Below are 15,735 nucleotides of genomic sequence, written 5' to 3' on the forward strand. Positions count from 1 at the left end.
GGATTGTCGTCTTTGTTAGACTATGAGCTTCTATGTTTGCTTCTCTTTTGAAGACTAATTGAATACCATCTTCGCCTCATCGATGATTTTCGTATTTTTAACGCCAAAATAAAGTTGCCGGTGCCACATCAAGCATGGTGGTCGGCCACCATCATGCTTTTACCAATTAGGATCAAACAAATCAAGGAGGAAAGTTTCCATCTCATACTCTTTTCATCCACATCAATTATGAACTTTATTTTGGTGTAGTCACGTTACGCTTGTACATGTCCTCATCTGCTAAGTTAAGCCCACGTATGAGTGAGTTTTCAAGCAATCCATTTTCATTTTTTTTTTAATAATTTTATTTAGAAATACACTTTTAATCTGTAAATTGCAGAATAAAACGGGCTCTCCAAAGGGTAATGAACATTTCCCATATCATGGAATTTGCTCAATGAATCTGATAGGGAAAGAGTGTCTAGGTGCATATTTGTCAGGTCACCAGCTATTGTTTTTTCTATTTTGTGAGTAGGTCACCAATTATTGACCCTTGTTATCCTCTCTTCCACTCACTCCCCTTTTTGTCAGTCCCAAAAAGAGAGAAGCCAAAGTTACCGTATGTGATTCTCAAACCACCGGTGTTTGTGAAAAAGACCCATCTCCTTGTTCCCAATACCCCGGCAACGGCAAGTGTGTTGAACATCAATGGCAGCCCCTTCAAGTGCTTCGATTCCCTCTCACAATAAGGCTTGGATCTACTCTGAATATGGAATTGCTGTTGATGTTTTGAAATTCGACTCAAATGTGGCCGTCCCACAACCGAAGGAAGACCAGGTGCTGATCAAGGTTGTTGCTGCATCCCTTAATCCTGTTGATTCTAAGAGGATGCGTGGCTTCTTCAAGGACATTGACTCTCCTTTACCAGTAAGATTTTCTTCTTCTTTTATTTTTTTAATTTTTAATTTTAAATCGGGTATCTGGAGCTTTGCCCCGACTAGATCTCCAGACACCTACATGGGTCAGGTAAGATTCGAACTTTTATCCGCGGGCGTGAATTCAAAGAATTGTTTGCTCGAAACATGTTTGATGAGGCACCGGGGCAATTCAATTACCAATTGAGCCAATCCTTGGTGTTACTTTCTTTTCACAGGATTTATGTTAGATATCTGATAATATTTACATGGTATTCCACGGATTTGGATGAAAGTAAACATGCTTATTGGTTTCTCTGTTAATTGTTATGATTTGATTTTTTTTTTCTTCTTTTTTTACTATTTTTTAGAACTTGTCTGATTTTTAGATGAGCTTGAACATATACTAGATGGTTTTGCAGAAGTTAATTACTTCATGAATTTGTTTCATACTCAGCTTGATTTGTATATGTAGACTGTTCCGGGCTATGATGTTGCTGGTGTGGTGGTGAAAGTGGGAAGCCAAGTGAAGAATTTCAAGGAAGGAGATGAAGTATATGGGGATATCAATGATAAAGCTTTAGACCACCCAAAAAATTTTGGCTCTTTGGCCGAGTACACTGCTGCGGAAGAGAAGTTAGTGGCTCTTAAACCCAAGAATTTAAGCTTTGCTGAAGCTGCTAGCCTTCCCCTTGCTATTGAGACTGCCTATGAAGGCCTTGAGCGAACTGGATTCTCTGCTGGTAAATCCATCCTTGTTTTGGGAGGTGCTGGTGGAGTTGGAACCCATGTTATTCAGGTACATCTTCACTCTCCTTCAACCTTGTGCAAAATTCTTATTTTCCTTATTACTGTAAGTTGAAATCCGACACAAACTTAACACATAATTAAGTTGAAGGGCCAGGTTAAAGTTAATCAATATGGTCTTATACTCATATTTCGACACAACTTGAATTTAACACGCAACATTTAAGACCGTCAATTTTTTGACGTGACCTGTGAAACTCAACATAAAATTAGAGGGTTAAAATTGATGGATCTTACTTGTTTAATTAAAGGGGTTGAGTTATTGTTGACTTACCCATATATCAACATCGTTCAAAGTCGACATGCTAACACGAATTGCTACCCCTAATTTCAACAATCATCATTAGTGTTTTAAATAAAGTTCCTGGCTTAAAAATACTCTATTAGTTGAGATCTGATATCTGTTATACATCTTGTTATTTCTGTCTGGGGCAGCTAGCAAAGCATGTTTTTGGTGCATCCAAGGTAGCAGCTACTGCAAGCACTGCGAAACTGGAGCTGTTGAAGAGTTTGGGAGCTGATTTGGCTATTGATTATACCAAGGACAACTTTGAAGACCTTCCTGAGAAGTTTGATGTAGTATATGATGCTGTTGGTAAGCTTCTGAGTTCATTATTATTGCTTCCAAATACGCATATATATATATATATATATATATATATATATATAAGACATTTAGTTCTAAAGTAATTGGTTACCTGCCAATCTATTTTTGGAGTATCACAGGGCAATGTGATAGGGCAGTAAAGGCTGTGAAAGAAGGCGGGCAAGTTGTGACAATAGTAGGTCCTGTAACTCCACCAGCATCCATATTTGTGCTCACTTCAAAGGGCTCCATCTTAGACAAACTGAAACCCTACTTGGAGAGTGGGAAGGTGAAGCCACTGATCGACCCCAAAGGCCCATTCCCATTTTCTAAGACTGTTGAAGCATTTTCCTATCTTGACACTAATAGAGCTACTGGAAAAGTGGTCGTGTATCCGATCCCATGAGGGGGGGAAAAAAAAAATCGATTTCAGCAATATATGTAAATTATATAATAAAGTGGTTTGGCTTGCATCCGTACTGTTGTTTCTCTTATCCTAGTTGCTTGTTTTGTGTTGGAAAAATGAAGAGGGAGGTAAGGAACAATAAGAATGTAAATCTCACATATGAAGTTGAAATATGATGTTTGTCGATCAAGGCCTAAGTGCCTAATAAAGTGCTTACATTTTACTGAAACCAAGCATAAGTGGGTTGGATTTATTAGAGTTGTATAAACTATGTTAAATATTTTTGTCTAGCTGATCATTTTTGGATATTATTGTTTGTGTGATGGACCAGGATCAAGCTCACTGGGGCTGGACAAGAGGCCCATTCTATATACGCTTTTCAGCCCATCTCAACGGTTGCACCCGAAAAATCCCCCTAACAGGAAAATATAAATAAGCATACTGCAGACAGAAAAAGAGCAAGGGGAGAGGGTTACCTTATTATTCCATTTCAGACCCCAATACCCATTGTTTTTGTTAGAGCCCAAGGGCCTCAGACCCAAAAATGAAGAAGCCGCTACGTGGGTCGTGGGGTATACCGCTATAGGATGTTATTATTGGGTCTTTCATGCAGGTATAAATAGGATGTTTTTGGTTGACCATTGAAGAGGCTCAGGAATTTAAAAAGAAAAAAAAAAAAAAAACCTACAATTACTATTTTAAACCTACAATTACAATTAACTTTTGAACTATTTAATCATTTTATTTAGCCTCTGTTATAATTTCCAATTAAATCCGATGATTTTTTTAAATGACAATAATACCCCTATATCATATAAATTATTATTATTATATTAAAAAAAAAAAAAAACCCACCATAAGAGAAAATCGGGGAGTTTTTTATTTTTATTTTTTTTAATTGAAGGGCATGATTATATTTTAACATAATTAATTGTCTTTAAGGGATAGTTCAATCGGTTATGAAGCAGAGGTCACTAGACCATCCTCCATCTTTTTCTTCCCTTATGTGGATATGTAAAAAAAAAAAGAAAAAAAAAAAAAAAAAAAAAAGAGCGAATGTAATTTAAAAAAAAAAAAACAAAAAAAGGTTCGTGTGGAGAGATTCTAGAGGATAGAAAAGGTGTCAGTCGTTGACTTCGTTTGATAAATATCAATCACAAGCTCTACCTTAGATTCTTAGTTGAATAAAAGCTTCCAAAACATCAAATGACCCGTTAAGCCTCACATAAAACGTAAGATGAATGCGTTCTACATCTCAGATTCTTCTTCAATCTTTTTTTTTTTTTTTTTTTTTTTTTTTTTTTTTAATTTATTATTTATTTATTTATTTATTTTTTTAAGGGTTCACACATGTAGAAGCCCCTTTTTACCTAATGTCAAACTAGGGTAAAGGTTAAAAAAGAAAAAGAGACGAAAATTCCATTTTACTTAATCCCGGTTCTTTATAAAAGACTTTTCGATGACCATTTGCTAGTGCTACATGTTACGTCTTCATCAAAGATTTCGAATATTCTCAATACTCCACAAACCCCCATCATGTGCAAAATATTAACGTGGCCTAAAAGGGGATTCGATGTTAAGCTCTTTTAGCTATTCTCGAATTTGTGATTGATGAATCCAATATCAAGTTTTATAATTGCTGGATTAAGTATAGAAGTGTTTATAGGGATTGGTTGAGATTAATTGATGGAGTACTTGGAAGGTGATTATGCATTAATCAGTTGGATTAAGAATAATCTTGGCCGGAGAGTCCAAGCACCAATAGTTGACTATAAAAGAGGACAAATAAAATAGATTCGTGGAACGTGCCCAAAGTTAAAGTTGCATTTTAAGAGAAGAGAACATTCTTGTACAGTTGTACTCTATAATTTAAGGATGCAGGTCCACCGTGACACAAAAAAATATACTGCCCCGGCCCACTACTTGATTTTCGCTATCATTGACGTCTGTATGCGTTTCAAAAGTCAAACCTAAAGCCCAAGAGAAGTGCCCACACGAGAAAGATCTCTTTTAAGGCATCTTCATTCTCCAATAACCACAACCCTACAGAAGAGAAACAAACAAGCCTTCTAAATTCCCTTTCTTTTCGCAGCCAAATAATTATGAAAACGTTTCTTGGCACCCCTAATGTGGTCCATTGTAATTGGTCAAATCTCCAAGGATCAATTGATGCAGTATGACATGGCGAAAATAAAAACTTGCAAATTGTCTTTAGAGTTTAGAGTATTAATTCTTATTGATAAAACTGATGAATAATATCTATAACAACTCTGATTGTCAAGCCGTCATGTTTAAAAGTTAGGGATGCTGCCTTGATAGAAAAAATTATAAAACTAACCTTAATCAAAATAATCACAAACTCGCTCGTGCGAATGTCGTCACAAGAGTGTTAAGCGAAGTTTATGTTTTGCGATTAGTTGTAAGTGAAGGTTACGCGAGATTTCATAAATACAAAATTGTGGAATTGGATTCATAGCTAGAAAACATTAATGGAATTTGATTTTTTTTTTTTTTTTTTTCGTGAAATACAAAATTAATTGTGGCATTTTAAATAAGATTTCCAATGCCACCAAGCTTGCCTTTATTTTATTTTTTTTGACATGTCCGCACAAGAGGGGGGAGGGGGGATTCGAACTAGTAACCTCCGCTTCATTAGGCGTGGTCACAGCCGATTGAGTTACCTCTTGGGGACGAATCATGTTAGAGGCAATCAAAAGTGATCTTAATTAATTGATCAGCTTGTTGATCAATAAAGAGTACTATGAAATAAAGTTACAAAGCAAAAGCAAAATTAAGTTAATTAAAGACCAACAAAATGGCAAATGACTTCCAAATTCCAAATATATAGCTAAATTATTATTTAAGCAGCTGCATGCGTGAGTACAACATAAATTAATTTGGTTTACAAATTACATAGTACAAGTAAGTAGCATCTTTTGGAAATATAATTCCCATTTTATTGTTATTAATTAATTATAGTCATATATATAGAGAGCATTATTAGCTAGAGGACTAGTTGTGCTTCATCCTTCATCACTTGTTATAATATTTGTCCCTCCTAGCTATAATATTGAAGCGCATGATCGAATTAATAATCCCTGGAGTCCAAGCACCAACAGTAGTAATCAGACCTTGAGATTTCCAACATTTGTTCAGGGCTCATCCTTTCGAGCTCACTTTGCCTCCACGATGCAAAATTATTCCTGTTTTGTGGGTCAGAAGCCAGCGGATAGTCCTCTATTTTATGAACCTGGGATCTCATTCTATTGTATAGCTTCATTGTCGCCACACAATCCTCGTATGCCTCTTGTATGCCTGTTTGAATCTCATACCTGTATATATATATATATATATATATATAAGCCTGATCAATATGCTAATCAAATGAACTTTAATTTGATAACGAGTGCCGTTAAGAATACTACAACTTTTAACATGAGTCGTAGTTTATACGACACTTATTTGTAAAGGATTTATAATAAAAGTTGTATTAGTCCAAACATTTTTCCTTTGATAATTGAGACAAAAGGAAATTAAGGAGAAAAAATTGCTAGTAGGATGCTTACCCAAGATATGCTTGTGTTAAATACTTGAGGGAGTTGCTGAGCTTGCTTGTTTTCATCAATGGAGGATATTTTGCAGTATCCCTATTTAATTAGTATACATATTTGAAAATCAATCAGTAAACTTAATTAATTCTCATCATACGTTGCTGCAATAAATTCAAATGATCTCTTGTAATCCAAGAGACCAAAAGGTAGGCCATTTTTTTTCTTCCTCTTAAAAGAGGGATTTAATTACCTGATCATAATTGCTGGATATTCAATCTGCAAAGAGTCAAGGTCATGATCTAAACCATGACCCACAAGAATCCTGGCTTTTCCACCTTTAGGTCTAATTTTCCACATTGGTTCTCCGTTGCAAAGGAAGTCTTGAATCTTCCTTTGCACTTGCTTCAGTGGCATTGCATCCCTCAAGTATTCTGGTCGAATGCCTGTTGTTTCATACCTATAAGAGTTTATTTAATTAGTTCAAAATTGAATGCACCAAAGCTTTATGTAGACGCATATATAAATTAATTAATATCTAACCTATAGTTTGTGACAGGAAGTGTTGGCTTGACATAAGTAAGGAAAATGATGTTCTCAGATTCATCAATCAGGCAGACCCTTCCACAAAGATCTAGGGAGCCATCACTGCCACCACCAACCATTTTGCAAGCCAGTGCAACAACTTGTGCTCCTCTTGCTGATCCACCATTATCAATAGTACCCAAATTGTCTCGAATGCCCAAGTTAGCCAAGCGAGCAAGTATCCCCTAGAACCAGAAATAGCATGCAACAAAGATACATTGCAAACGTGATTTAATCATTGATTATAAAAAAAAAGGAGAAAACTTTATATATATATATATATATGTGTGTGTGTGTGTGTGTGTGATTAAAGAAATATTTAATTAGGATAGTACAGAATTTATGCTCAAGAATTGGCATCTTTCTTGGTGACTCCTGCGAGCATCAGGGCTATTAAGGATAGCTAAGCAGAATTTGCATCCTCGGATGCTGAAAATATTTTTGCATTCTTGTTTTGGCAGTGGTCCTGAAAGAAGCAAAGTATTTATATATTTATATATCCTTAAGGGAATCAAGATATCGAAACTTGTGCTGATCGAGCTAGTTAAATAGCAGTTTACCTATAAGATGTTCCCTTAGAGATTCAAAAGATCTGCAGTGTTTCTTACAAATTCCACAAATAGGTTCATGAACCGAATGATATGAGATCCTCATGTGCTCCACTAGGTGCTCCATTTTGTTGAATTGTCTGAAGCATGCTGCACACTTGTTCCTGCTTGCAATCCTCATCAAACTTAGTCTTAATTAATTATAATCATGCATTTAAATACTTGTATATATATAAAAACTCACTATATCTTAATTATGGCCAATCTCAATTCAAGCTCAGTAATGCAGTGTGTGTGTGTGTGTGTGTGTCACAGAGAGAGAGAAAGAGAGAGAGAGAGAGAGAGAGAACCTTAGATTTTCCGATGACTCATTCCTGTTGTCCATGATAGTTACAGAAAAAAAGGATGAAGAGTAAGAAGACTTGTGGAAGAAGGTAGGTAGGGAAGGAGGAGTTGAGGAAGAAGGTAGGGAAGGGAAGGTATTTATATTGGAAGGGGGAAGAAAAAAGGCTTCCAAGTTGAGTGTAAGAATTATCCCTTGAGGCCTTTAATTGATGTTGCCCGAGCTTTGGAGTTTTCTTTCTCTACAGAAGGTACTGTTGTATTATCATTGAACATTCGTAGTAATCCAAGTGCTTGGGGCCCACACTGTTCAACCTGAATATTTCTCTTGCTACCCAAAACTTTTCATTCCATATGTAGAAAAAGACGAGTTCGAAGAATTTTAGAAAAATAAAATGACCAGCTAGCGGTGATCAATATTAATTACAGAATAATATTACCATAATATTAGAAGAATTTTAGAAAAATAAAATGACCAGCGGTGAATATTAAAGAATAATATTACCATTATATATGCTGAGAATATTATGAAAATATTTTGACATTGACAATTGACATAAATATGGTAGTATTGTAACAACAGTACTATATACTCTCTGCTCAGATGAGTTCTGCACTGGAAGGTCTATGGAGCATATCATATGATTGTGATCACTTATTCGCTTTATTTTTATTGGAGAAGAACTCTCTGGTGAGTGCTGAGCCTGAGTGAATGATTACAGCATCTACACATTATGGAACAAAACGATGCCCGAAGTCACATTGGAGAATATTTCTTTTTTATGTTCATCAAAGACACACAAATATTGCAGCTGATGCATAGTGATAGAGAGTTTCCCTCTAATGAAAGAATCTACTTAACTCCCCCAAAGGAGAAAAAAACAGTAACGACTTTGAACTTGACATGCATTGATGCTAAAACCTTTGCTAGTTTTTGCCTATCTCCGTTACTTGTCTGGTTATGGTCTTGCACTATTTAGGCATCACTAGGGTTAATAAATAGCACTAGACTAGATTAATTGCAGGCATATATATATCTGACCACTTTGGCTTTTGGAAATTAGTCTAATACATTGATTGGCAAGCTAGACTATTTGACCACTTTGGCTTTGGAAATTAGTCTAATACATTGATTGGCAAGCTAGACTATTTGACCCTTCTGAGTATTGACATGGAATATATAGTGAATCACAAACAAACAAAGGATCGATATATATATATATCGATCCTTTGTTTGTTTGTGATTCACTATATATTCCATGTCAATACTCAGAAGTATATATATCGATCCTTTGTTTGTTTGTGATTCACTATATATTCCATGTCAATACTCAGAAGGGTCAAATAGTCTAGCTTGCCAATCAATGTATTAGACTAATTTCCATATATATATAATGCGTTATCAATGCAACGAACCTTATATTTCACCTTTTATTTTTTATTTTTTTTATTTTCTAATTGATTGGAGAAAATGGTTACAAGGGAGAATCTTTGTCATCATCGATTCAAAAGGAAAAGAGAATGAGGAATCCTAAGAAAAAACAAAGTAAACTAAAAAATGGGTAGGCTCCCCAACAATAGGCTTAAGACACACAGTATTACAGTATGAAAATAAAAACAAACGGTAAGAAATTGAGCAAACAAATGTCCTAGTCCTCTCAAAGTGGCCGCATAATGTGGTGACATAAGCTAAAGAGAATTAGATTAAGGTGAACTTATATGAACCCTCACTTAGAAACTGCAACAACAACCGTAATGAGGTTAAAGTGATAAAAGCACGGTCTGAATTCAATGCTGGAAATGTAAAATAGAGAGACACCAACATAAATCCGGTTAGAAAAGTCTTCGCAAAATGATCCAACCATTGAAGAGCTGCCAGACAGTAACCTAAACAACACAAAAGCAGCAAATAATTAAATGAAAAGCTGCAAAACACTAACAAAATAAAAGTACTTCAACATAGGGCTGGGTGGAGGATGGCCGATAGGGGGGAGCTTCTGGGTGCAGCTCGGAAAACACACGGTGGAGCGTGAGATCTATGCACTGGATCACCTTTTATTGGGATGATATAGTCAAAGGTGCTTATGTTTGTTGCTTTTCCTGTGCAGCTATATCACAGAAAGAAAACCCTAAAACGCAATTGTTGATTATATATATAAATGATATTTAAGTTATAAGCTTTCAGCTTTTCATAGGATAAGAAAGTAGAATGTTCTGAAAAGTTCATGGGGATTATCATGAAGGACTAAGGTTAATCGATCTTCCATATATATATATATAAACACACACACACATATACTTTCGGCAGAGGTGCAGATAAGATTTTTCAACAGCTGGGTAATCATGGCTTATCTTGGTTTTGTCTGGTAGCAATATCCAATAGGATATGCCGTTACTACTCCATCTATATATCTTTGTGATCTGTGTGGGGTGTGAAACTTTAGAGACATGGGGAATGTCAGCAAAGACTTTCTTTCAAATCTGAAGGGGCCCCAACAGATTCGTCCTACATGCTTTGAAGATACCCATAACAAAAGAGAACATTTTGTTGATGATTCTGCAGGTCCACTAACATGCATCATGCATGCTAGCTGCCGTGACCATCACCCGGCCACAATATATTCACGTCTCCATTTTCAATTCGAATGTCAAACCTAAATCCAAACCACAAGTATACGATCGATCCATGGTCGACAGCGACGTTAGCTGCCTCTCCTTTCATGTTGGAATGGAGTGATTAATTTGTCTGCAGTGAGCATTTGATCATCATATATCTTGAGAAAAAAAAAATTAACAATTGCTGAAATGGGTTTCATTGAATGCAGCTAAAGCATACTTCTAGCCCTAGGATTCCAACACTCCCGGGTGATGGTTGGTTGTTTGGAAGCAAATCCTATTGGATTTGTTCTTGTTTTTTTTAGTACAAATTTATATGAAAATTTAGGAGTTTTATAACCTTCTTCTTTCATGAAATTTGCACTTGGTACAAATTAACTCCAAACGTTCAAAACATCCATAAACAATGCATGACTTTAAAATTTAGGATTCAGATTTGAGTTGAGTCAACTTCCGAACAAAAAGGATACAAACTTTTTGTATTTGGTCAGAAATGATTCATTATGCATGCTTCAAAGAAATAGGATACAAGTGCTACGGTTCCTTGGTACGTAGAAATACGAATACGCAAAAGAGTGTAGAGATAGGCAAAAGAGAATGTGATGGGAATCGGTTGTACGTACGTTGATATATATGATTCTGCGAAGGGTCATAACATTCTTTTGTTACCAGCAAAGCCCTCTCTCTCTCTCTCTCTCTCTCTCTCTCTAAACAGCTTGAAAAGTAGTAAAGAAAAGATTTGATTCTTTGAGTACTATCAAAAAGGTCAAAAGAAAAACCGTCCACATATGTAATTATTCAGCCACTGGTGATCAGGAAGAAAAGGCAGTGGGTTGACGATTGGGGTTAGGAGAGAGAGATCGAGGGAGGATAGGGGCTGCCCGTTCCTTCAAAGAGGATCCAAGAATCCATTCTTCTTGGTCTAATATTATCATCAACCCTTATAATGTGTGTGCAAAAACATATCCGTTTATAGTATATTCATCAAAAAAGAGGGCCAAAAAAAAAAAGGGTTTTTTAGTTAATAATTCTCCCTTGTCTTGTGAGAACTTGGAACTTAATTAATTAAGAGTTATGTTTGTGTTTTGTGTGCACACGATGCAAGTTTGGGATACGTACAATATTAGTAATCGAAGATCCGTAGCAATTTCCATTCGTGTCATGTGTGCACAAAACTATGACAAACCAAAGCCCTTAATTAAACCTACAATCAACTTCGGTGCTTATCATGGTTGCTAAATATATAGGGCAAAGGGAATGTTTGCCGATCATTCTAAGTAACGTTAAGAAAATTCTAAATTCTAAATTGCTAATCCTACCATTTTTCGGTATGATCCTTTCAACCCATCTAAGTATTTCTCCTCTAAAAATCTCTCACTAACTTGAGCATCATAAACATTTCCAGTCGACACATCCGACAAGTCTTCTTGGTTATTCTTCCTCTCTTTTGCAGGCCTGGACTAGGTTGTGTAATTTAATTATTACTGTATCATCAAACACAAAACACCAAAATTAACCTCAATGCATGTGTGAATGTCTACGTTGACTTTCTTTATATAATTAACCCACGTCGCATGATCATTGCAATTATTAATTCATGCTTTAATATATGCTTATATATAGTCTTCTTCTTAATTAGTTATCATTGTTCATCATTGTCAACAACAACATATATAATATATAGTCGTTGCTAGTACTATTGCAATCCCTAAAACTCATCAAAATCGAATTGGATTTTAAAGTACTAGATTTTCAATCCCTAAAAGTACTCATTACTATGTTAAAAATAAGAAAATTCGAAAACTTTCTCATAAAGTTCATAAAACACGTACAGCTGACAAAACATAATCAGGTCTCACCGTACGTACGTCTAGTTTGGATTTACAACAAACACTTAATTGAGTTTTAATTTGTTTTGGAGGGTGGAGATTGAGTTGACTTCGATCGATAGGCTGAGGATCGGAGATGATTCCGATGATGTTCTAACAAGGGAGAAGAGCTAGGGTGGTTAATTAGCCTCTATTTGACTCCTTCAATTCCATCCAAATAATCATGCATGCATGGGTGATATCACAGGGCCATCGTCATAGAGCCATATATATATATATATATATATATATATATATATATATATATGGGTCTTCTTTTTTTTTTCTTTGACGATGTGATACATGAACGTCAACGTGATTTTAAAAGCACCAAAAGTCAAAACCCAAAAGAACCATACCCTTTGCAAACAGATAAAACGATGCTTCTCTGACCAATGCATACATGGTGCTTTTATCATTATTTTCTTTTGAACCCACACTTGCATCCGAAAGAATATATAACAAAATGCAAAAAAAAAAAAAGAAAAAAAAGAAAAAGAAAACAGGATTCTCCTCCCCCAATCATAACTTTATCCCCTTTCTCTAAATTCCCACCACAAGTGCTAGGGTTTGGCAATGAGGGGAAATCTAGGGCCTAGGGGGGATTCACATATATATATATCATGATTGGGACAATGACAACAACTATGGGAGAGGGAAATAATATACAGTGGGAAAGCTTCAGCTATGAACCCCCCCCAAAAAAAAAAAAAAGTAATTTAATTAAATAAAGGATAGAGTTTTTCTTTAAATTGGGTTGAAGAAATTTTTTCCAACCTAGTCTATACAAATGACATGCGTCATTTGAACATATGAGATGTACATGTTTTTTTAATAGTAATGATAAAGTTGGAATAAATAATTTTTAAAACTCATGTGTATCTTATATGTTATTAAAAAAATAGATACATATCATTTTTATACATTAGGTTAGAAAAAATTCCTTCAACCCAGTTTGAAGGAAAACTCTATCCATTAGAAAGTTTATACATTTTTCTCAAACAAGTTGACTTTTTTTAAGAGAAATGAGAAGAAATAATTACCAATCAAGCCCATTATGTATTATTGTTTATTTATTTTTCATCTCTATGTCTCTTACACAGTATCATAATATACATATAGCCATATAGCCATATAGGGAGTTATTTCTAAGTTTCTTTAGGTATTAGCCAGAAGCACCTTTGTGTCTAAGTATCTACCTTTTCTTCAGCGAATGATATATGACACCATCAGGCATCAGCCTCGAAAGCTGTTGACTTATTGGATACATAAATCTCAGCCACAAACGCCGCCACACGCCATCTCATTTGCCACTCACTAAAAAATCTTCCACTCTCAACCACACCGACCCCATGCGTCGCCTTCGGATCCTACTCCAGACAGCCTTTTTCTAACAACCAAAAGTACCCACATGCTCTACTAGACCCGAACGGACCCAGTCCCCGCCCAATCCAACTCGATCCAATGTTTTATTAATTTCACATTTGTTTCTGTCGCACGAAAAATATATACAGAATTCCCAAATGGCCCACTATATATATTGTATAACTCTATCAACCTTTGTTGGGCCTCAATGGCCCGATACTCAGTCCATCAACCACTCATTATCAATAAACAATACGCCGTCACTTCAAATACTAGGTAGCAAACAACCATAATAATGCACGTGGAATTTTCAGAATTTACCTTTAATTTCTCTAAACTTCACTACATTTTTCGTTCATCCAAAAGAGCATGGATAAAATAATAATAATAATTAATAAAAATAGCCATCCATAGCTTAGCAGTTTATATGCTTTGTATTGGATATAATATGACTAAGTATATATATCTTTTTCATATGGGTTTCTATTTTCAATTCTGGTGGGTGGTGTCTTATTGTTGCTGTTGAAGATGGGACAATTTTTCCACTCAAGTTGAAGAGCGGTTTAGGCATATTTGAAGCTTAAATTGTTGGTTGGTGCATCAATTTTAGATTCCCTATCATGGAATTAGTGGGACACCTACTGATCACCTCTATTATGCAAGAAAAGAAATTAATTAGCACCATTAATTCCCATTATAATCAATTGGGGTTTTCTCATCATATTTAATCCTAATATTAATCTTTAGGGTTCCTCAAAGTTGGGTCCTAGCAACCTAACCACTACTACTAGACAGGGCTTTGCACCATCAGAATATACTGTGGTTATGAATTAATTATGATAATGTTAATTATAAAAATTAATAACCTTGGCAATTGCCATGTCTTTTTGTCTTCAAGTATGGAATATATATATATATTCCCTGGAATTTGTTTCATGACCCTCCATGGAATCTCTCTATTCTTTAATAAGAGTAGAGTTTTCTATGTAGTTTGGATATTTTCCAAGTTTTCTACTTTTTGGACCTGCGTGTTAGGTCTTCTTGGGCACCTCTCAACTCCAAAAGATAGCTCAAGAGGTGAGGCTTTTCTTCACACTTATAAAGTAACCATCAGCCCCTTCCACAATAGATGTCGGATAACCCCAACAATCTCTCCCTCACACATTAGGCCCTGGGTCAGAGTACGTAGCGACAACCCGTTTCTTCCATAGACTGTTGGGTCGAGACTTGTTGATAAACTTGGGCTATGATACTAATGTTAGGTGCTCTTAGGCCTCTCAACTCCAAAAGTTAGCTAAAGAGATGAGGCTTTTCCTCACACTTATAAAGTGACCACCAACCCCTTTCACCATCGATGTGGAATAACCCCAACACTGCAATCATATATATATATATATATATGAGCTCCAATAATTCATTTCGGTCAACTCAACTGAGCTTCCTAAGGCCCTTCTATTAACCGAAAAATTAGTGTTAATAATGGCATCAAAGTTTCAGCCATCCACCCGAAAAGGTTTTAAGAAGGAAAACCTCCTTCATATGAGTCCATTGGTTAACAATTTAATAAGCTAAGGTAGTATTTACTCTAAAATTGGTTTGTTAAATCAGTATTTAACCCAAAATTTTGTATTCATAAAAAATAAAAAATTTAATTAATATTTTAATACATTTTGAAGAATATACTTGAATTGCTAGGTGAGATTATCACCCCGCTTTACCTTGACCTTTTATCAAAGCAAAAGAAGCGCTTGATAGATTTCCCTGTCTCCTTTGGGCGATACGCGCCCGCTGTGTTTGCTTGGGCCCACATAGCCACACATTAAATTTTTTAAAAAAAAGAAGCTGGGCCCAAACAGCACCAGCGCGGCTGGATGTGGCCCACGTGGAATCCTTCAAAGGCCTCCAATCATTAGATCACATCAAAATAAAGCTGAAATCTCCTTTTGCCACGTGGTAAAGCAAAAAAAAGTTAAAAAATGAAGTCCCAAAAATTCTCGAGGGGGGCAATCCTGTCAGATGAACAAATCCCCAAGTCCTTTTGGCGTTGAAAAGCCGTTAATCCCGCCAACTTGCAACAATTACAGCCAAATATATTAAGATTAATTAAAATATCATTTAATTTTAATCAGTTTTATGCATGGACAGTTTTCTCTAAATTAAATTGAAAGAAT

General features: G+C 35.6%; 2 protein-coding genes across 2 annotated transcripts; one reads left to right on the forward strand and one right to left on the reverse strand.

Moving 5' to 3' along the window:
* Positions 1-471: 471 nt before the first annotated feature.
* Positions 472-2,925, forward strand: LOC132180656 (2-methylene-furan-3-one reductase). The gene is made up of 4 exons (XM_059593553.2): positions 472-906; positions 1,369-1,692; positions 2,136-2,295; positions 2,427-2,925. The coding sequence occupies exons 1-4, from the start codon at positions 688-690 to the stop codon at positions 2,690-2,692; spliced, it is 969 nt and encodes a 322-aa protein (XP_059449536.2). The 5' UTR covers positions 472-687; the 3' UTR covers positions 2,693-2,925.
* A 2,855-nt stretch (positions 2,926-5,780) lies between these two features.
* LOC132182206 (RNA exonuclease 4-like) lies at positions 5,781-7,758 on the reverse strand. Its single transcript, XM_059595395.2, has 7 exons — positions 7,724-7,758; positions 7,386-7,537; positions 7,161-7,291; positions 6,784-7,010; positions 6,494-6,700; positions 6,259-6,339; positions 5,781-6,024 (listed from the first exon to the last, which is right to left on the reverse strand). The coding sequence occupies exons 1-7, from the start codon at positions 7,756-7,758 to the stop codon at positions 5,781-5,783; spliced, it is 1,077 nt and encodes a 358-aa protein (XP_059451378.2).
* Positions 7,759-15,735: the final 7,977 nt, after the last annotated feature.

The sequence above is a fragment of the Corylus avellana genome, chromosome 5, assembly GCF_965113065.1.
Source record: "Corylus avellana chromosome 5, dhCorAvel1.hap1.2, whole genome shotgun sequence".
NCBI classification, from domain to species: domain Eukaryota; kingdom Viridiplantae; phylum Streptophyta; class Magnoliopsida; order Fagales; family Betulaceae; genus Corylus; species Corylus avellana.